The sequence below is a fragment of the Bos taurus genome, chromosome 29 (genome assembly GCF_002263795.3).
Source record: "Bos taurus isolate L1 Dominette 01449 registration number 42190680 breed Hereford chromosome 29, ARS-UCD2.0, whole genome shotgun sequence".
Classification (NCBI taxonomy): domain Eukaryota; kingdom Metazoa; phylum Chordata; class Mammalia; order Artiodactyla; family Bovidae; genus Bos; species Bos taurus.
The window spans coordinates 24,090,247-24,113,576 of NC_037356.1; the positions used below are offsets into that span (position 1 = coordinate 24,090,247).

The following is a 23,330-nucleotide window of genomic DNA, read 5'->3' on the forward strand; positions in this document are numbered from 1 at the left end:
GAAATACAAATAATGCATGATATCACTTATGTGTGGACTCTAAAAACCTGATTCATAGACACAGAGTAGTTGCCAGGGTTTAGGGAAAGTGGGGGGAATGGGCAGATGTTGGTCAAAGGATATCTTCCACTTTTAATAGTTCTGGGGACCTAATTACAGCATAGTGATCACAGCAAATAATACTGTACTATAAACTTGAAAGCTGCTGAAAGTAATCTTAAATGTTCTCACCATGAAAAAAGAAATGGTAATTATGTAATGTGATGGAAGTGTTAGACAACATTATGGTGGAAATCATTTTGCAATATATTACATGTGTCAAACTGATGTACACCTTATACATAATGTTGTATGTCACTGACATCTCAATGAAGTTGGAATAGATAAGTAGATTAAAAGAAAAAGGTAATAAACTTAAATATCTAACTCTTTGGTATTGGCAGACATCCCTTTGGTTTTCACTTCCCTTCATATATTTAGCCTCTAAGGATCTCCCTTCTTGTAAGTGCAATGACAAATCTTAAAAGACTTTTGTTCTATTTTATCCAACATTTATAGGCATTCTGAAGCAAAAGGATTTCACAAATATCTAGTCTACCATATGGCCAGAAGCAAAATTCTGCCATTCTATCGAAGTACAAGACTATCTTAAAATTTCATGATGTTTTTTAACTTTTTCAATTCACTTTATCACTGAGTCCTGATGCTTCTATAAAGCACAATAATGCAGTTATTGTATTACACTCTTTATAGACAGGAAAACCAAAACTGATGGAAGTTGATTCATTTCTTATTGTTTATCTAAACTAGACATCTACCCAAAAACTGAATTAATAAAGATTCTGAGAATGAAAAGGAACTTGAAGATTACCTTAAATCTCCCAGAAGTATAGCAATAAGAAATAGTGTGAGGATTATTTACATTCTGGATCATCCATAGCTGACAGAGTGAAGTGTGTGACCTTGGGCAAGTCACTGAAGTCTCTGTCTAATCTCAAAACACCCACATCATAGAATCGCTGTGACAATTAAGTGAGTGCATTCACATCAAGCACATAGAATAGCATGTTGCAAAAAGTAGAAGGTAGTGCTTACTTTGAATAAACCATGCTTTTGGTTGCGCTGACCAAGCCATAAATTGCTTCCAGGGGGAAGGTTGGTCTCAGGAGGGTCTATCACACGCTCATAAATCCTGTAGGAGCAAAGAACACAGTTACTAATAAAGAGGTTCAAAGTGGAACACAAAGGTACATACATATCATTGGAAGTACTCATGGCATTTGCTGCTGGTACAGAGATGGAGGCAATATGGGGTACATTTTTGATGACAGGAACAGAATCAGAGATTTGTTCCTGACAACACTTGGAAACATTATCTGGGCCTCTCCCAGCTTTCTATCTTTGCTCTTTTTGCAGAGGAAGAAGAAAGAGGGTAACATTTTAGCTTGTCTACTCTGAGTAATGAATTTTATATAACCTCTGAGTAAAGTAGTTTTACCCATTTTTCAGGCGAGAATGTTGAGGTTCAGAGACCATAAAGAAGCCAACCAAGACAGCGAGAGAAAAGTTGGGATGAGAATCTATCTGGCCTGGCTGTGAAGACCATGCACCCTCCTCTGTGCTCTACAACTCTCTGACAGCTTTATCCAGCTTCTACTTATTTCTACAGTAATTTCCCAGACCTCATCTAAACAACTGAGGAGCAGCTGCCCACATGATAATGAGCTTCCTGTACAAAATCAAGTAAATAAAATCATCATCCAATGAATATTTATTGAGCATTTCTTTATGCTTCAACCTCCTTATAAGGCAACAGAAGATAGAGCAATAAACCAGATATACAAAGTCCTGTCCTCATAGAGTAAAAGAAAGAAAGAATTCTGCACAAGAAGAAAAATCTTCATGTGATACATGAAGACACAGAACTAATACAGAGAAAACAACCATCCCGGGATCTTTGCAGGCACTGACAAGACCTACTGAACAAGCAACCTGTCTCAGTTACCCTGCCCTCCCAGGCTCCATGTTAGTCAATAACAAATTCTGAAATTTGTGCTTTTTTTTTTTTTTAATTTTATTTTTAAACTTTACATAATTGTATTAGTTTTGCCAAATATCGAAATGAATCCGCCACAGGTATACATGTGTTCCCCATCCTGAACCCTCCTCCCTCCCCATACCATCCCTCTGGGTCGTCCCAGTGCACTAGCCCCAAGCATCCAGTATCGTGCATCGAACCTGGACTGGAAACTCGTTTCTTACATGATATTTTACATGTTTCAATGTCATTCTCCCAAATCTTCCCACCCTCTCCCTCTCCCACAGAGTCCATAAGACTGTTCTATACATCAGTGTCTCTTTTGCTGTCTCGTACACCGGATTATTGTTACCATCTTTCTAAATTCCATATATATGCGTTAGTATACTGTATTTATGTTTTTGTGCTTTCTTTAGAAACAGTCCCTGCAAACACCAGCTGATCAAAGGCCTCCACCTCACCGCTGGCAAGTACCTTCCAGCACCTGAGTATTGAGAAGGGAAAGGAAGAGCTCAACTAAGACTTGAACCTGTCTCCATAGATGCTCAGAAGAGGCCGAGTGTGGTGAGATACAGGGACTGCCTCTTGCCAGAGGGTTCTGAATTTCTCCAGCAGCTTTCAATAGTAAAGTGCAGAAGAACTGGAGGACTGTCCAGTTACATCAAGGCCAGTGAATTATTGCAAGGCTGATGCAGCTGGGATCTATCACACTGCAGCCTTATGCTTATGTCTTAGCCACATCATCCATTACTCTCCTGTTTCCCAACAACATATACAAGGTATTCAATTGACAAAGCTCTAAATATATCAGGTCCTTCTCTACTAATTATCTTTCTGTTATAAACGGAGGCTCAAAACATAAGCAAGATAAATAAGTTTCCCTAAAAAAAGGTAGTCAGTGTTTTCTCCACAACAATGCATCCTTTCTTTTTCTGTTAGAAGGAACCATTTGAGATGAAGCAATGTGTCAAAACTGCCTTAATACAAGATGCTATATACTTCCTTTAAAAAGTTTTCTTTCCTAATATTAGTGAAAAACTAGAAAAAAAGCCAAATTTACAACAACAGAGAAACTCATACATTATCAAGTAGATCAGCTTGATAGAATTTACTACAGTCATTAACAGTGATAAATATGCAGGTTATGAAATATGGGGAAGTATACACAAAATAATTTTCATCAGAGGAAAGGGGAATGCAAGATTATTTATGCACTATGGAGATAATGATGCAAAAACTATATTCAATGTTGGTGAGTTTCAGAGGAGGCCAGAGAGAAATGAAAATCGCTATATTTAGGTGAAGAGGCAGAACATAATTTTCCATGAGGTGGTTTCACTAAACAGTTGAAAGTGTTGTCAACCTATTTATCTTAACCTTCTTTTGAAACATCTGCATCTGTCATAGTGAGAATAGTTTTCCATCCAAATGCCTTCTTTTTGGTTTTCAAAATGCTAGAAGGTAAGCTCAAAGGAGTAAAGGACGGGGCTTTATCTAATGTTTACTAAGTGCATTAAAGAAGGAAAAACCAGAAAGATCAACTCCCTCTCCTGCTGTCTCTTCCACAAACATAGTAGTTCCCTGGAAGAAACCCTTGAAGAAGCAAACTTTTGAGGTCACTATCATAAACAGGTGGCAACCCAAGGTGCATGAGCCAAAGGGGAAAGCTGACTTCCATGTCCTACAGTCCTGTCAGGATCTGCTATTCATGCCAAGGGAAGTCTGCACTGCTGCCTTCCTGGAAGCCCCTCCTATTCATTTGGATCAAAGAGCTCCAAGCAGCAGGCACAGTCCACAGATTGCATACAGGCCTAACAAATGGAGAAAACTTAAGAACTATATTAAACTGACATTAAAAACCCACACAAAGGGTATCTTCAGTTCAGTTGAGTCTCTCAGTTGTGTCCGACTCTTTGCAGCTGCATGGACTACAGCACACCATGCCTCCCTGTCCATCACCAACCCCTGGAGCTTGCTCAAACTCATGTCCATTGAGTCGGTGATGCCATAACCATCTCATCCTCTGTCATCCCCTTCTCCTCCTGCCTACAATCTTTCCCAGAATCAGGATCTTTTCCAATGAGTCAGTTCTGTGCATCAGGTTGCCAAAGTATTGGAGCTTCAGCATCAGTCCTTCCAGCGAATGTTCAGGACTGATTTCCTTTAGGATGGACTTATTGGATCTCCTTGCAGTCCAAGGGACTCGCAAGAATCTTCTCCAACACCACAGTTCAAAAGCATCAATTCTTCCGTGCTCAGCTTTCTTTATAGTCCAACTCTTACATCCATACATGACTACTGGAAAAGCCATAGCATTGACTAGATGGATCTTTGTCAGCAAAGCAACGTCTCTGACTTTTAATATGCTGTCTAGGTTGGTTCTAATTCTTCTTCCAAGGAGCAAGTATCTTTTAATTTCATGACTGCAGTCATCATTTGTAGTGATTTTGGAGTCCAAGAAAATAAAATCTGCTACTTTTTCCATTGTTTCCCTATTTGCCATGAAGTGATGGGACTGGATGCCATGATCTTAGTTTTTTGAATGCTGAGTTTTAAACCAACTTTTTCACTCTCCTCTTTTACTTTCATCAAGAGGCTCTTCAGTTCCTCTTCACTTTCTGCCATAAGGGTGGTGTCATCTACATATCTGAGGTTATTGATATTTCTCCCAGCAATCTTCATTCCAGCTTGTGTTCATCCAGCCTGGCATTTTGCATGATGTACTCTGCATAGAACTTAAATAAGCAGGGTGACAATATACAGCCTTGAAGGACTTTTTTCCCAGTTTGGAACCTGTCTGTTGTCCCATGTTCAGTTCTAACTGTTGCTTCTTGACCTATCTAACCATGTGGAAATATCAGAAAAACCCAATTTGAGGGATAGTCCACAAAATAACTGCCTATGCTCTTTCAAATATCAGTATCATGAAAAGTAAAGAAAGGCTGAGGAGCAATGGCCAATTACAAGCAACCGAAGGGACATAAAAACTAAACATGAGATGGAATCCTGGACTGCATCTTAGAGCAGGAAAACAAAAATCCATAAAGAGGTCAGTAAAAAAATCAGTGAAATTTGAATCAGAATGGTAGATCACAAAATATTATTGTATTGGTGTTCAATTTCCTGATTTTGAGAATTAGGTGGTATATATTTCTGTGACTTGTTCATAGGAAATACACACTGCAGCATTTAGGGGTAAAACGTCATGATGTGTACAATTTCCTCTCAGAGAGTTCAAATTAACAATGTAAATATACACAATATAAGTACAGACATATATAGACACATCTTTTTACTTTAAGAGAGAGCAGAATTTGAGCAGAGGTTATGATTGTTTTCTTGTGTCATTCTCAAAACTTCTCTGTTGGATTAAATTTATATTAAAGTAAAAAAGTTTTTAAAATAGAGTAAAAAAGCTAAAAAGGTCTATAACGTATATAAATTAAAAATACAAATAGGCAAAACGATTTTATCTATGAGCCAAGGATACACACAAACTTTAAGTGTCACATAAGGTATATGACACTGTTTTCCTAAAGCAATGGTAATGGTTAGAGAGGAGGGAATGAAAGGCAGGGAAGGAGGGATATCCGAAGGAAGGATTAATGCTAAGAATATCTCATAAACGAAGACACAGGATTATCACATTCCTATCCTCACCTTTGTACAGGGGGAGTTTTTCAACCAACATACCAAACACAATCAGAATCGTGGCAAAAGGGCTGCTGATCCCTGAGGTAGACTGACTCATAGAGACATGCCAGTAGGGAATGACCTGTCACTGAAATCTAGTATTGCCCACATAACTGAAATGAAAAAGCCAAAGCTAATATATGAACTCCTTGGTTTCCAGCGTGCTCAGGAAATCAAATTCTATCTTCTGATACTCTAGTATTATGGTTAACGAGGTTTCCTTCTCATCAGCAAATATCTGACTGTCTATAATGTGTGGGCCACTGCTGGCTATGGGGACATCCAGGCAAAGTCCACAGGGCCAAGTTCCTGCCCTCCGGTCAAGTGCTCGAGCCAGACAGACAACAGCCCTCACACACGCTACAATTCAGAGCAACAAGTGCAAGGATTTGTGGGAGCAGAGGAGAAAGAAGACAGAAGACTTACAGCCGAGTCGTGAATGAAGAATAAAGTGGAGCTGACACACAGACATAATAACCAGCACTTGAACAGAGCTGTGTGCACGCCAATCATTTTTACTGAGAATTTTACATATATTAACTTAATCCTCACAATACCACCATCAGACAGATGTTCTTGGCTCACCAAGGTTAACTAATTTGTCCATGGTTAAGCAGCTGGTGAATGGCAGAGCTGGGATTTGAACCCAGACCCCCAAATCTGAACGACTCACTCAAATAAATTAAGATTCCTAACTTGACTAACTCATCAGGAAGGGAAGGCAAAACAAGCTCATGTGCCAAAGCACATGGTCAGGACTGATCAGCTCTCCCAGAACCCTGGTACACTGCTGTGTGGCTACAAGGAGCCCAGCCTCCTACACATCTGGATGCGGCCATGGAATACGAATGGAAGGGATCTGCATCCTCCAAAAAAACCTCCCTCAAGCATCTTCCACTTATTCTCTTTCAGCTGACAAGAGAGGACTCTGGGGCTACGAGGTGGGCAGAGCCACAAGGCGGCAGGGCCTGGATTCTGAAATGATGACGTGGGAGGCAGCCTCCCAGCCAGACACAGCCAACTGAGGTAGAGAGGACTTGCAGTCATTATGACTAGTATTAATTACCCTAGCAAACATACCCTAATGCAAAAGAGAAAAGTGACTCTTACATTTTCATGCCCTCAATGCCAAGAGGTATCAGAGATCCTGTGGTGTAGCAGAGACACATGAATTTGGGACAAAACAGATTTGGGTTCACATTCCAGTTGTACATTCTGCTAGCTACATGACCTTAAATTATTTAATTTCTTTGTACTTCAGCTTCCTCGTTTAAAAAAATGAGGTTTTACTACTAACTGTATGGGCTGCAGAGAGGCTTAAATGAAATATTTTGAATGCCATTGGCACACAGTAGGTGCTGCCAGTCTATAAAATTCATGGGTATCTAAATGATGCAGAGTACACAGGACACGTGATACATTCCGGCCCACTGGCTGCACCTCCCTTCAAATGAATCCACTGAGATGGGATTAGCAGTATCTTAGGTACAAGGCTTGTGCTTTGAGACACAGTATAAGAAAATAACAATACTGTCAAATGGAGGTTATTTAAAGGGTGTACAATTTCAATGTTACAATGTAAGAATTTAGTGTGTATTTTGTCATAAGTTCTTACACTTTGAAATTTTTAAGTCCTAAATTTCTTTTCACCTTTTACAAATTTAAAAGCTAGAACAAGAGAATATTTAACAGGGCAAAAACAAAAGAAATTAACACCGTTAACTTCTGTTGTTTAACCCAATTAGAGTGCACACTGACAACCTACTCAGATACTAAATTTTGGATGAGAAAACAAAATTTTTGGACAAAGTACATTATCTATGACATACCAAAATCCCAAATATTTTTACTATGTTAGTTTTAAAATGCCCTTCATTAGCTTCTTTCAATTCTTTCAAGACAAAAATCAAACTTTTATATGTCAATTAAGCAAACATTTTAATATCTTTTACATCGCTCCAAAATACATAATTCTTTGACATTTACAAAAGTTTGACTTTTACAGCAAGTTCATCATAAACTCACGTGAGACAGGAGAAAGACTCAGGAAAAAGGAATGGGTAGAAGAAATAATCAGTCACCAAACCAAGAACCACACAGCCCATAGCTTTTATATGAGCAAAACATGACAAGACACTGCCCTTAACACTTTGCCTGAGTCAGAACTAGGTACTTTCTTACTCTCCATTTGGAACCTTAACTGAATTTAGCCAAAACATGGGAAAGGTTTCTGGGAAAATAAAAAATGTTGGCTGTAAGCCAAAGCCCTCTAAGTTCTTATTTCAGACTGCCCTTATTTATCTTATATGTATATTACTTTTTATATATTCTAACTGCCCAGTATTTTTGCTCTTCACTGATCTCTGAGACTCTGCCCACTTGGATGACCCATTTGGACATACTCTCTTGCACATCAGCATATGACCCTATGCTGCTGCTGCTGAGTCGCTTCAGTTGTGTCCGACTCTGTGCGACCCCATAGACAGCAGCCCACGAGGCTCCCCTGTCCCTGGGATTCTCCAGGCAAGAACACTGGAGTGGGTATACTCTCCCACTAACCAATGAGGTCTATACTTCTGGTCCTAACTGAACCTGTTTTCCCAGACCTCTCTGCTAAAGGAGGAGAAATTGGTCTTTCCTGGTAGCCCTGGATCAAGCACGGCCATGATTATCTGCTCAATATGGAGGAAACAAAACCCTCACCACAACACCCCTTCACCCGCTCAGTTGTCTCCTGCACCCAGACCTCCCCTAGCCATGCTACATAAAGTAGTACCTAACCACTCCTCGGGCTTCCCTGGTGGCTCAGTGGTAAAGAACCTGCCTGCCAATGCAGGAGACATGGGTTCAATCCCTGTGTGAGGAAGATCCCTTGAAAAGGAAATGGCAACCCACTCCAGTATTCTTGGTTGTAGAGTTCCATGGACAGAGGAGCCTGGCAGGCTGCAGTCCATGGGGTCGCAAAGAATTGGATATGACTTAGCAACTACACAACGACCACTTGTCACTTAGCTTGCTTTACCCTTATCAAAGCACATGACTCTCCATATATTACTGTAAAGTAATTATCCTCTAATTAAAAATAATTTCAATTTTTTTAAAAAGATGAGTTTTAGTTTTTTTTAAAAAGATGAGTATTAGGTATGTAACTTACTATATGATGACTAACACTGCTGTATTATACACAGAAAAGTGGGAAAGAGTAAATCCTAAAAGTTCTCACTATAAGGAGGAAACTGTTTTCCTTTTCTTTCCTGTTTTATTTTTATTGTATCTATATGAAAAGATGGATGTGTTAACTGAACGTACTGAGGAAATCATTTCACAATTTGTGCAAATCACACCATCATGCTATACACCTTAAACTTATATAGTGATGGATGTCAGTCATTTCTCAAAAAAATTACAAATAAAAAAAGCACGTGACTCTCCACACTAATCTTGGCTCTCTGCTGATTGACTGCCTCCTCCTACCAAGGACCTTGTCTGCCTTTTTCTCGTCAGTATCTTCAGCATCGGAGAGAGTGCCTAATCAAAGTAGGTGCCCACTCCACATATTGAACAAATGAATGAATGAAGGCAGTATCTTCAGAATAAGAGTACCACAGACACTTATACAATGCACTAACCTTTTTCAAGTGTTTTCCTGCATCATCCTCAGCTCGTGTGATTTTCACCAGGACCCCCACCCCCACCCAAAAAAAAAGCAAGATGAACCCCTCCCAATGTTTTGCATCCAGAAAGGAGATAAGGACAGCAAGTTTGACTCTGTCAGGCAGACAACTCACTAACAGGAAAGCCAGATAAGTGAATTTCAGGAAGAAATCATCAAGAGAAATAGTCAACAACTTGAAAATTAATTAAATCAAGCATAGTCTTTTTGATAAGTACACAATTTACTGCTTAAGTGGATTGCATTATAATCAGCCCAAATTTGTCACATTCCCATAGGCTGATACACACAATGCATTTACTCTACCACCATCTAAAATCTACACTTTCTTTCAGCCAAACAAAGCCCAATTTCCACTTAGTCCAGTTTCTTGGCCTTGAACTCAAGGGAGGTGCTCCCTATTAAGATGTATTGGGAGAATTATGGGAATTTTGCATGCCATTAGTATCTTATCGGTATTTCAAAGTGTAAGCAACTCATTTCTAATATAATAGCATGCAAAATCACACATTCAGTCAAACATAAAAACTCCTGGAGAGGAATGAACACCGCAAAGATTGACTATCATGCTCCTTGTGAAAGTCAGTCACTGAATCAAGGGCTCATATTAGGAATTTTCTTCACAAGGTACAACTTCTCTTTATGCATGACTTTGGTTAAGAATGCCCTCCCTAGCAAGTGTCCCATCTCCTTAAAAGACCAATCAATATTCTATGAAGAACTCGATTTTCTGTTAACCAATAAAGCCCTGAGAGCTCAGCACAAAGCAATGCAGTGGTTCAACAACACTACTTATGAAGGAATATTGGATTTTTATTTACCTGGATGAAGGAAGGCCTCTGAAGGGACTCCACGGTACCTTTGCCAATTATACAGAAGAATGAATCTCCGATGTAAACCTTGTGAATCAACATGCATTATGCCACTGTTCAATAAGACAATATGAAGCCCAAATGAGATGCTAAATGGAGAGGTTTATCTGGGGCTTTGCCTAGAATTGAAGAAAAGTGTTCACGTTCTCCCTGAAGAGGAAAGTTACAATGACCTTCCTTTGCTAGATAGAGAATCTCATCCTCACTGCCTTTTAGCCGGCACTAGTGAACATCAAGGTGTTCCTTTGAGAAAGCTTCCTATTACAGAACACAAGGCAACTCCCATCCTGTCTCCCCTCACCATCATGGTGGGGGGGGAGCTCAGAGGGGATAATTCCCTCTTTTGGCCTTATGCTAAAAGGGAAACCATGTCATCTTCCCCCCTTACCTTCAGCCTCATAGGGGAAATGTGAGAACAACAAAGTTCTTGATCATCACTAGGAAAACAAAAGGCATGTGTGGTGTCACTGGCGTTGTGCTTGGACCCAGTGACTCTTCAGCACAGGTCATGGCAACCTACAAAATAGTTCCTCAAAGCTCACTCACTGTGCCAAGTGTTTGCCAACAGTGTACCCCGATAAGCTACTTGTTGAATTTCCATGTCAGGCTATTTGGCTCTTGTTCATTATTTGCTAACATGCAGATGCATCACACAGGGCTTGTATCAGAAGGACATGAAAGGAATGCCCCCAAGGGGAGCTCTGTGGTCTCCTGCCTCCAATCTGTTTAACAAAACCAGTGACACTCAGCAAATGACAAGATGAAAATGGCACCTCTGGCATTATACAGGAGGAAACAGACTGTAACTGGGGAGATGGATTATACGGATGAATACTGTATGGCCCCAATGTTTAAGAACTGACTTCTAAGCCAAATCCATGCAGGGCTCAGGAGGGATGGTAGCAGGGCTCAGCAGGTTTCTGAACAGTTCCTCCGCTGCTGTCTGCAGAGTAAACACACATGCCAGCTAAAAAGAAAAGGCAAAGTTGAAATCTGGACAGAAATGCCTGTCTTCTAGTAAACAAAAACACGACAGTGTTCAAGTGAGATTAGCAAAGAGACTTTGCTGGAGAAGGGTGTGAATATCTTCCCCCAAAATGAGACAACTTCCCAAGAAGATTAAAGTCCTCATGTGACCTGCTTCATCCAGTTAGAAAACACTAGCAGATGCGTGCTTTTTCTCGTCTGGCAATTAAAGTTTACTCTTTTCTCTCTCCTCATCTGGATCTCTAAACCAACGGTGCTTTCCTCTCCTAATCATATATTATGCCCCAAATGGCTCTCTCCCACTACTTATTCCTAACCCTTATGCTCTGCCCATCCCAAGAGCATGCTGAATGCGGGTCAGATTAGACAACAGGTTCTGTCTTATTCATCATCGTTACATATGATTTGGCAGTTTAATAGCAGACGCACTTATTGAATCTGCAGAAAATACAGAGTTGGTATGATTACTTCAATCACAACTGATTTTAAGATAATACCACCAGGGTTAAGAGAGACATTAATAGGCAGAAACCAGGACCAAATCAAGTAATGAAATTTGACATAAAAAAAAATTGAAAGAACATGTGCTTAAGGACTATGCTTCTCAAAGACAGAATGTGAGACCTAAGATTTAACAGAAATACTTATTGAGAAAAAGTACATTGCTGTTTTGAGCAATAGTAAGCTAAAGCTGTCAAAAAGTATGTTATCATCTTAAACTGTACCAAAGACGACAATTATCTCACTCTGAGTCTATCTTCATAGAGATAGGCACATTTAGTTGTAGGAACTTCTCAGATGATAAACAGACACACTTTAGAAAGAACCAAGCAAGATCATGAGGGCTCTGTGAGCTAAATCAAGTGATGAATGGTTGAAGAACAGGGGATGTTCAGTCTTAAGAAGTAAAGATTAAGGGATGGCAAGATAAAGTCTTCAAATATTTGGAGGACTGTCATGTGGAAGAAGGATTGGACTCCTCCTGTGTAGCTGAAAGAGGTAAAACAAATATCAATAAGTGTAAGCTACAAGGAGGTAATTTCAGTTCAAGATAAGAATTTTCTAAGGCAGAAAACACAGAAAGAAAGAACAGCCCTGGGAAGCAATCAGCTAGTCTCTGAAGGATGTCCCAGCAGATGGTAGAAGACCACTTGCAAGGACAGTAATCCTCAAACTCAGACAAAGACACAGCCTCCAAAGTTGTAAGAGCTGCCCTTGATTATCTACTATATGCCAGAACTTTACAAACTTTATAATCCTTAAAATAACCCTAAAAGGCAGGCATTGATATACTCAATTGATAGATGTTCACAGAGGTTAAACGATTTGCCTAATACCATTCAATGAATGGCAAAGCCTAAATTCAAATTCAGATGTAAATTTGTGCAATGCCACATTGCCTTATAATCCTCTATTGATTCTGCTCTTAACAAGTCAAATACTCAACTAGTTGGTTACACGAACAGTGTGAGATACAGAAAGATCATTGGACTAAAGTCAAAAAACATCCATTTGTGTCTTACCTTTATATTTAAGCTTCATGACTTGGGGCAAGTTACAAAACCTCTCTGAGCACTAACTGTATCTTCACTCATAAATGTAATAATAATATGTATTACACAGGTTTTTGATAAATATAAAACAGATAATCTCAATGAAAGCACATTGTCAAATCTAAGATGCTTTTCTAAAGTAAAAGATTATTATTATTATTAACATCAATGCTTTTATCCTCACAGAAGAACCTAAGAGATACTTGAAGTATTTTCAGGAAAAAAAGCCAGAAACCTCATCCAAGCCACTTGGCTCAATTGGCTAGAAAATAGTACCCACTGTCAGCTTTACAATTTCTATAAAAGAGGAGCTTAGGGGCAGCAATCTGATGGGAAAGAGAGGAGAGTAACAGCCTCCTAAATCACTCCCATGGTGTAGCCACCGATGGCACATGTATCCATAGTCATTAGTCCCATTTTATTTTCTAGGAGTTCAGACAAATTTTGCTGCACAGAAGGTTTAATTATACCTCAGAATAGCTGCCTCCAAAATATTTGCTGGTACTCATAAGTGGGTGATAACTTAGTGTAACCTCATTATTCATCTAGATGAAGATTTAAATGTAATGATAAATCAAAAGCCTGCTGTTCATATAAAGCTCACATTGGTAACTAGGACTGTCAGGTCAGAAAGGACATTGAAGGTCTCTGATTCAACCTCCATCTGCTACTTGTTACATTAACATACAAACATCCAAAAGCCATCTGTCATCCAGAGACCGTCTGTGGTATCCTCACGTAATGCTTAAAAACTTCTCAGAGCAAATGGATGTCTCCCCCAAGGCCCAGACTGATCATTTCCAAACAACCCATGTGAAATATATCAGGGCCTAGCAGCTATGGTAAGGAATAAGGCAACTATTTCTCTCTCCATGAAGTCCTGATGCAACCACAGACCACCACCACCACCCCCAACATAGGCATCCTCAATACAGCTGCAGAGGTCTGTACTCTTAGGCCTTTTTTACTTTTTCAGGACCTTGGAAAGCACCCATAAGGTCTGTTGCCAAATACTATGGGAGCCTAGCAAGCTTTTCAAAAACACAGATTCCTAGGTCCCTCATAAAGTCAGATGTAACAGGTACCAGCCTGGCCCCACTATTAAAAACAATCTCTGATGAAGGCTTTATTTGGCAGTCTGTCCTCAAGCAGCAAAGTCAGACTTGACTAGGATTTCATCCTGCCTTGCTACCCTACCATAGCCAAGCTAGCCTATGACAGGAACAGCCCGGACTCTACTCAGGGTGTCTCCAAGGCAGGCTGAGAGTGCCAGGGAAACAATAGGGCCATTTTTAGATGCTTTTATATATAAATTGAAAACAAAAAATAAACAAGAGGGCAGCAGAAAGAAAAGAAAAAAGCCCTTAAGCACCCTACTCTTTTGTGGTGGCATGGTCTCCTGACCAAGGCCCATTAGTACTTGTGTAGAAGATGGGTGGAGGGACAGAGGAATGGATAGAAAGACAATATATAGACAGCCACTTGTAAATTTATTTGGCAAGGATAATATATCCCTGGCATCCTGGAATCTTCATTATAAACTCATAATTATTATAGCTATTTGTTCATTGTTCATCAATTTCAAATAGTATCAAATGCTAAAGTGAGCCAAATATCTCCATTTACCCACTCCAGATAGATCCTTTGCTCTGCCCTGTGCCAAAGGAGACTAACAGGTTCCCTCTTCTTTTCGGTTTCAGTTGGTTTCAAGCAATGGGAAACACCAGTGGGAGGGCAGGAAGGGTTGAAATTGCAGTGCTAGTTAATTCTCAAGGAAAAGACTTAGCACAGTGCTTGGCACACAGTACTAGCTAGAGGTAGCTGCTCCTATTAATAACAAAACTAGTAAGGGCAGCACTTGACTGCTAAGTGGTACTGTTATGCTGCTTTTCTCTCTCAGCTGCTGTCTATAGCCTTCCACACATAAATGTGTCAATACAAACTTGATTGCTTTTTAATAATGTTTACTGAGAGCAACTTGTGTGCCTTGACTTCTGCTTTGTAGCAAGTTTGCTGAATTATTCATTTAGTTTGGGGCTCTTTCTTTTAAAAAGTAATCATCACTTTCTTGAAAGAAATTTTTATTTTATCATGCTATCAGTCCTGTCAGACTTTAGAAGTTCACAATCACTGAAGAAGAGCAAAGCAATTTAGATAAAATTTCCTGTTCTGAAGGAAGACTTTTGTTATTAAATGCAAGGCATTCAATAGTAACTGCCAGCTGTTTAATCAAAAAGTTATTGTTCATTGTGGAGGAAAAAATGGAGTCTGAAAAACAATGAGGCTACAACTCCAAGCTCAGAAATGAAGTTTCAAATTCTTTTCAGACTCCAACTAATCATTTAAATTATAATGGCCCATTTCTGATAAGGATGATAATAAGAAAATCACTCACAGATCTCCTTGTCATTTCTTTAATTATTGCCTTTCCTAGTGACCCCTGCATGTTCAGATTACAGAGTACAAATTAAGGAAGTTTTAAGAGATGTCTCAGATAAGCCTATCATTCATGACACACAGGTGATTCCTTTAATTCCAAACCAAAATGAATGATAAAAGAAAAATTAAGTGGGTGAGGGAATTATAAGGGGAAATTTTCACAAGCTAGTAAGAAGGTTTTAAAGAAGGTTAAAGGGAAAAGAAAAGATTCAAGAGTCAGAAGGAGTCTGTTCTAAATTCTGGGCTTACCCACTAAACTTAGGATGTGACTTTGGACAAATCACTTAATCTTCCTAGGGTTATTTCCTCACCTTTTACGTAAAGAAAATGATGCCTGTTCTCTCTACCTTTCTAAGGCTCAGTGAAACACTGCACATTAATTCCTTTGAAAATTGATGCCCAATACTGATGTGAAATGCCTCAATAATGCTGAGCCACCTGAATGCTTATTAGTGTTTCAGATTCTCCCAATGACCCAGCTTAGCTCCTTCCTTCTGTTTGGTCCATGAGATAATCTGGTAACCTTTTAATCATCTTGCTTTTTTTGATCAAGTTATTCAGGTTGATTTTTGTTACTTACAACATAAGGATCTTAACTAACATGAAAATGTATAAGAAAATACACTTAATTCAAACTCTTCTATACTCAAGTGAATAACCACAGTAAGTCATGGGAATGCCTGCTCTGCAGTGTACAGGAAAATAAAAATTCTGATCTTTCCACATCTTGATGCCTATCTCATTTACATTCCACGATATAATCAGCAATTTACAAATTTGTAGGCAACTTGAAAGCAGTTCTTATTTGGCCTTGCATCCACAGTACCTACACCAGTGCTAGGCACAAAACATACACTTAATAACAGAGGTTTAATTTCATATATTTTTGCCTTTGTGTCAGCCTGATCAGTTCCTGGACGCAGCCCTCTTGCTATGCTTGTATAATGATTAACCAATGGGTGAACTGGAGTTGCAGGAGTTCTTTATTCTGGATATTAATCCCTTACCAGATATAAAATTTGTGAACATCTTCTATTCTTTTCATTTCTTTTGGATACTCCTTTAGATGCACAGAAGTTTTTGATATTCATGAAGCCCAGTTTATCCATTTTTTCTTTTATTGCTGATACTTTGGGATCAAGAAATCACTGCTGAATTCAACATCACAAAGACTTTTTTTCCCTATTCTTTCTTATAAGAGTTTTATAGTTTTGCCTCCTACATTTAAGTCATTTTTAGTTCATTTTTGTATGTGGCAGAAGGCAAGAGTACAACTTCATTTTTCCAAGTAGATATTCAGTTTTTACAGTACATTTCTTGAAAAACTGTCTTTTCCACTGAGGGGCATTGGTACCCCTTTTTTGAAAGATGTCAACTGATAACATATGTGAGAACCTCAATGGATTTTCTATTCTATTCCACTGGTCCATATGTTTATCCCATACCAATACCACACTGCTTTGATGATTCTAAGTTATATAGTAAGTTTTCAAATTGGAAACTGAGTCCCTGAGTCCTTTCAAGATTATTTTGCCTGTGTTGCATTGTCATTTTAAATATTAGTTCTATTAAATTATTTCACTTTTCTTCTTCAGATACTTCAATTATATATATGTTGGGCTATCTTTATCTATTTTCTATATTGACCATTTTCTTCCACAGCATTTTTATTTAATATTCATTTTCTTATTTTAATGTCTTTCTTTAATGTCCCTTTTAGTTCTTTTGTTTGAATTTATTCTGTTGGAGTTCTTGTAATTTAGTCTTTATTTCTAAAATAATAATGTCCATTTCTTTCTTCCATGGTCATTCATGCTCTATATACTCCTGAGTTTTATATATTTCTACTCTAAATTGGTGAATTTCTAATTAAGAGTGGGTTTCATATCTCTAAAATTTTGTTAAAGGATAATTGACTCAAGCTGGAATATTGTATTACAGTTTTTGATACTTTTTTTTTAAGGATTTGTATCAGCTGACATATTTTCTCATTTTTAATAGTTTTGTATACAAGGTTCTGCTAGTTTATGTTCATTTTGTAGAGTCTTATTTTCAGGTACATTGTAGTTTATGGAACTTTCTGCCTCCATTTATGCTAACAATGTGTGTATGCATTTATTTATTTGTTCTCCTTGTTGACCTTTAAGTATTTTTGGAAAGAATGTGGAGACATTCCAATTTAGGCAACTACCTGGAGCAACCAGACAAGAGGGAAATGTTTCTATATCCTCTCTGTAAGCCTCTCCCACAAGTCAGATTAATAGCACATCTCTGTATTCTTATAGCATCCTTTACTACACTATGTCAGAACCTCCCACACTGTTGTAAGAATCAATTTACCTTTCCAACTCCACCCTGGGATACTTAGAACTTGTAGCTTTTCTTCAGTATATGTAGTTACAACTTTACTCTTAACCACATTAACTGCATTCATAACATGACTGTGCTGCATACTAGCAGCATAACCCTGACCATATAAGTAACTTCACCACTGTATTCCAGTTTTCTCATCTGAAAAAAAAAAATGTAGATAACAACATACCTATCTTAAAGGGTTCTTGTAAAAATTAACATATTTAGAGTACTTAGAACACTGCTTAGCATACATCAAGTATTTAATACTCTTATTCTTATCATCATCATATCTTTATCCCCAGTAAGCACTATTGGACCTAACACATAAGGCATCTCAATAAATGCTGAGCTGAGGGTACAGATTATCCTGTCTTCTGAATTGCAGTAGCACTTAAAGAACAGTTGATACAGCTCAGCATTGCATTGAATATGATTGTGTATTACAATCAACTAGTGCATCTGTTGTTTTATGTGTCAAATAAGACTATAAGCTTCTTCAAGGACATAATATATATTTAATTCTACATGCCCTGTAGTATTACGCTGGCTCAACTGAAAAGGAGCTTGACTAACGCTTTTTTGAAAGGATTAAATTGTGCTCAACTGTGATTGGTTTGCTTCCTGATAATCCTACCATTAGGTTGAAAATATCTTAAGTCAAAAATATATAGAATACACCTACCCTACCAAGCATCACAACTTAGCCTAGTCTACCTTAAGTGCTTAGAACACTTACATTAGCTGTCAGGCAAAATCATCTAATAGAAACCTGTTTTACATTAAAGTGTTGAACATCTCATGTAATTTATTAAATACTGTACTTTGACGGGGGAGCCTGGTGGGCTGCCGTCTATGGGGTCGCAGAGTCGGACACGACTGAAGCGACTTAGCAGCAGCAGCAGCAGCAGTACTTAAACTGAAAAACAGAACGATTATATGGGTACAGAATGGTTGTAAGTGTGTCAGCTGTTGACCGTCATGATCGTGTGGTGCACAGGAAGCTGTGGCCACTGCCACTGCCCAGCATCACAATAGGGTATCAAACCATGTACTGACAGTCTGCAAAAAAGTCAAAATTCAAAATTCCAAGTATGCTATGCTATGCTATGCTAAGTCACTTCAGTCATGTCTGACTCTGTGCGACCCCATAGACGGCAGCCCACCAGGCTCCCCCATCCCTGGGATTCTCCAGGCAAGAACACTGGAGTGGGTTGCCATTTCCTTCTCCAATGCCCAAATGCATATCACTTACACACCATCATAAAGTTAAAAAATTATAAGTCAAATCATCCTAAGTCAGGGACCAAATACACTTAAAACTAAATGTTCTGAAGATATTTTGAAAAGACCCTGTGTGTAAGAATGTAATATCTGAAGAGAACCCTAGAGCTACTTTCTTATGCCTCACCTTTCCTTCCCACCAATGAGACTTCTGTGCCATCACGTCCAGCTCTAACTCTTTGGAGCTCAGAGAGTTTGACAGTCATTCAATCTATCTGTAAAATGAAGAGGTAATAGATGCCTCCTAGGTTTTATGTGACATTGAAGTAAGATGATCATAAATCATGGGGCCTGCCTTGTAGTAGCTGCTCACAGGGTGGTGGCCCTCAGTCTTCTTCCTCACCTATGCCCTCCACTCCATCCCATCCACTTTACAGGACAGACTCCAAAACACTAGTCAAGAGAAGAGACCCAGCAGCACTCCCTACTAGGCCGAAAGACATCCCTGCTACGCACCTACTGCCAAAAATCTCCAACATATTCTTGTGGCCTTGCACGCCCATCTGCACAAGTGACTCCACCGCTCAACCACTTGGTGGATCAGAGAATCATTGCCATCTGCTTCATTTTTGTTGTTGTTTTCAGTTCGATTTGGCTTTGTACCACTTGCATATTTAAGGTAAAGGGCTTAAAGTGAGTAACATAAGATACAAAGCAACCAACGTATGATATAAGCACTGTCCACAGTGAAGATGCAGGTGTCAGAAAAACTGCTGGCCTTTGGGGGAAGGGGAGGGGGAGGTACAAATACATAATAAGCAAATAAACATGCAAAGTGATAAATGCCAAGAAGAAAACAGTAATGAGGTGGAGAACAATGTGGTGGGAGAGTTTCTATTACATTCAATAGTTTCACTGATGAGAAATCATTTGACTACATTAAGGAACTATATAGAAATATATTTTTTAAAAATTCAGGCAGAGCAGACAGTAAAGAGGTCCTGAGATAGGCATGTGTGTAAATGTTCCAGTAAAATCAACTTCTCAGATGTGGCTGGAACAAAAAAAGTAGGAAAGAAAGATGGAAGTGATTTCAAGGGAGAAGCAGAAAAGAGGTCACCTTGCTGTGAATTTTAGGTCATGCTATGTCTCAATCATGTAATTTTAATGAGATGGGAAGGAAAGGTATCACTCCCCTCTGCACACCATGAAGCAAAAGTGTTAGTCACCCAGTCATGTCCAACTCTTTGTGGCTCCATGGACTGTAGCCCGCCAGGCTCCTCTGTGCATGGAATTCTCCAGGCAAAAAATACTAGAGTGGGTAGCCATTCCCTTCTCCAGGGGATCTTCCTGACCCAGGGATCAAACCTGGGTCTCCCACTCTGTAGGAAGATTCTTCATCATCTGAGCCATCAGGGGCTAACATAAAAATACTGTGTATCCTTCAAGCCCAGCTCTAGGAACATAATCACAGTCTGAGAAACGCAGAGACCATCAAGTTCAAGCTCTTCATTTTGCATGCTGCCCAGAGAAGGGGAGTCCTTCATCTGGGTCACATAGCTGTGTACCAGAGTTGGAATCCAAATCTCATCTACTGGCTAGGATTCACTGAATTTTATTTCATAGCATTTTCCTCCTCTCCTTCCACTTTCTGTTATAACCGTTATTAAAAATAATTGTGCACTCACTACCTACCACCCATAAACCTATATGCATTCTATGTATTAGTTCAATTAAATCCATGATATAGGGCCATTTATTATCTTCTTCCCCAAGAAATGGAGTAACAGGCAAGTTTGGCCTTGGCGTACAAAATGAAACAGGGTAAAAGCTAAAAGAATTCTGCCCAGAGAATGCAATGGTCATAGCAAACACCCTTTTGCAACAACACAAGAGATGACTTTACACATGGGCATCACCAAATGGTCAATGTTGAAATCAAATAGATTACATTCTTTGTAGCCAAAGATAAAGAAGCTGTATGCAGTCAGCAAAAATAAGATCCTGTGCTCCTCATAGCAAAATTCTGGCTTAAACTAAAAGAAATTGGGGAGAATCACTAGGCTAGTCAGGTATGACTTAAATCAAATCCCTTATGAATATACAATGAAGGTGACAAATTGATTCAAGGGATTAGACCTAGTAAATGGAGTACCTGAAGAACTATGAACAGAGGTCCATAATATTGTACAGGAAGCAGCAAACAAAACCATCCCAAAGAAAAAGAAATGCAAGAAAGCAAAGTGGTTGTCTGAGGAGGCTTTACAAATAGCTGAGCTAAGAAGAGAGGCAAAAAGCAAGGGCGAAAGGAAAGGTAAACCCAATTAAAGACAGAGTTCCAGAGAATAGCAAGAAGAGACAAGAAGGCCTCCTTCAATGATCAATGCAAAGAAATGGGAAAACAACAGAAAGGTAAGACTAGAGATCTCTTCAAGAAAATTGGAAATATCAAAGAAATATTTCATCCAAAGGCAGGCACAATAAAGAAATGGTAAAGACCTAAAAGAAGCAGAAGAGATGGAAAGACTACACAGAAGAACTGTACAAAAAAGATCTTAATGGCCTGAATAACCACAATGGTGTGATCACTCACTCAGAGCCAGACATCCTGGAGTGTGAAGTCAACTGGGCCTTAGGAAGCACTACTGCCAGTAAAGCTAGTGGAGTGATGGAATTCCAGCAGAGCCACTTCAAACCCTAAAAGATGATGCTCTTAAAGTGCTTCACTCAATACATCAGCAAATTTGGAAAACCAAGCAGTGACCACAAGACTGGAAAAGGCCATTCCTCATCCCAATTCCCAAGAAGGGCAGTACTAAAGAATGTTCAAACCACCAGCCAATACCACTCATCTCCCATGCTAGTAAGGTTATGCTCAAAATCCTCCAAGCTAGGAGGATTCAGCATTACATGAACCAAAAACTTTCAGATGTTCAAGTTGGGTTTAGAAAAGGCAGAGGACCCAGAGATCAAATTGCCAACACTTGCTGGATCATAGAGAAAGCAAGGGAATTCCAGAAAAACATCTACTTTTGCTTCATTGACTATGATAAAGCCTTTGACTGTGTGGATCACAACAAACTATGGAAAACTCTTAAAGAGATAGGAATACCAGACCATCCTACCTGTCTCCTGAGAAACCTGTATGTGGGTCAAGAAGCAGCAGTTAGAACACTGTATGGAACAACTGACTGACTCAGGATTGAAAAAGAAGTATGACAAGGCTGTTTATTGTCACCCTATTTATTTAACTTATATGCAAAGCACATCATATGAAATGCCAGGCTGGATGAGTTACAAGCTGGAATCATGATTGATGGGAGAAATATCAACAACCTCAGATATGCAGATGATACCACTCTAACAGCAGAAAGTGAATTGAAACTCAAGAGCCTCTTGATGAGGATGAAGGAGAACAGTGAAAAAGTCAGATTAAAAAACTCAACTTTATTTTTTTAATTTATTTATTTTAGTTGGAGGCTAATTACTTTACAATATTGTAGTGGTTTTTGCCATACATTGATATGAATCAGCCATGGGTTTACATGAGTTCCCTATCCTGAACCCCCCTCCCATCTCCCCTCCCCACCCCATCCCCATCCCATCCCTCTGGGTCATCCCAGTGCACCAGCCCTGAGCTAAACTTTAAAAAAAAAAAAAAAGACTATGACCACGGCATCTGGTCCCATCACTTCTTGATACATAAAAGGGGAAAAAGTGGAAGCAGTGATAGATTTCCTCTTCCTGGGCTCTAAAATCACTGAGGATAGTGACTACAGCCATGAAATTAGAAAATTATTGCATCTTGGCAGGAAAGTTATGACAAACCTAAACAGTGTGTTAAAAAGCAAAGACACCACTTTGCTGACATAAGTCCATATAGTCAAGTCTATGGTCTTTCCAATAGTCGTGTACAGATATGAGAGCTGGACCATAAAGAAGGCTGAGTGCTGAAGAATTTATGTTTTCAAACTGCAGAGCTGGAGAAGACCCTTGAGAGTCCCTTGGACCGCAAGGAGATCAAACCAGTCAATCCTAAAGGAAATCAACCCTGAATACTCTTCGGAAGGGCTGATGCTGGAAGGCCCAAGCTCCAATACTTTAGCCACCTAATGTGTACAGCTGACTCATTGGAAAAGACCCTGATGCTGCAAAGATTGAGGGCAGGAGGAGAAGAGGGCGTCAGAGGATGAGATGGTTGGGTGGCATCACCAATTCGATGGACATGAACTTGGGAAAACTCTGGGAGATGGTGAGGGACAGAGAAGCCTGGAGTGCTACAGTCCATGAGGTCGCAAAGAGTCGGACACAACTTGATGACTGAACAATAACAATCAGGGGTAAGGGGTATGGCTCGGGGAGAATGACACACAGTAACATTGTAAACAGGTAAATGATCAAGACAATTTCACATAGTGAAAGGCCTTCGGAGGCAATAAAAGAGGATGAGATGACTGACATGATCAAGAGTGATCAGCCCGAGGCAGCACCACAGCCCT

General features: G+C 39.3%; 1 protein-coding gene across 2 annotated transcripts in view; it reads right to left on the reverse strand.

Annotated features, from left to right (window-relative positions):
* The window catches only part of NELL1 (neural EGFL like 1), a 1,045,899-nt gene that overhangs the window by 834,455 nt on the left and 188,114 nt on the right, over positions 1–23,330 (reverse strand). For both annotated transcript variants that reach the window (XM_024987478.2, XM_024987479.2), the window contains exon 5: positions 1,096–1,192. In XM_024987478.2, coding sequence (XP_024843246.1) covers positions 1,096–1,192 — 97 coding nt within the window. The remainder of the gene's footprint in view (positions 1–1,095; positions 1,193–23,330) is intronic.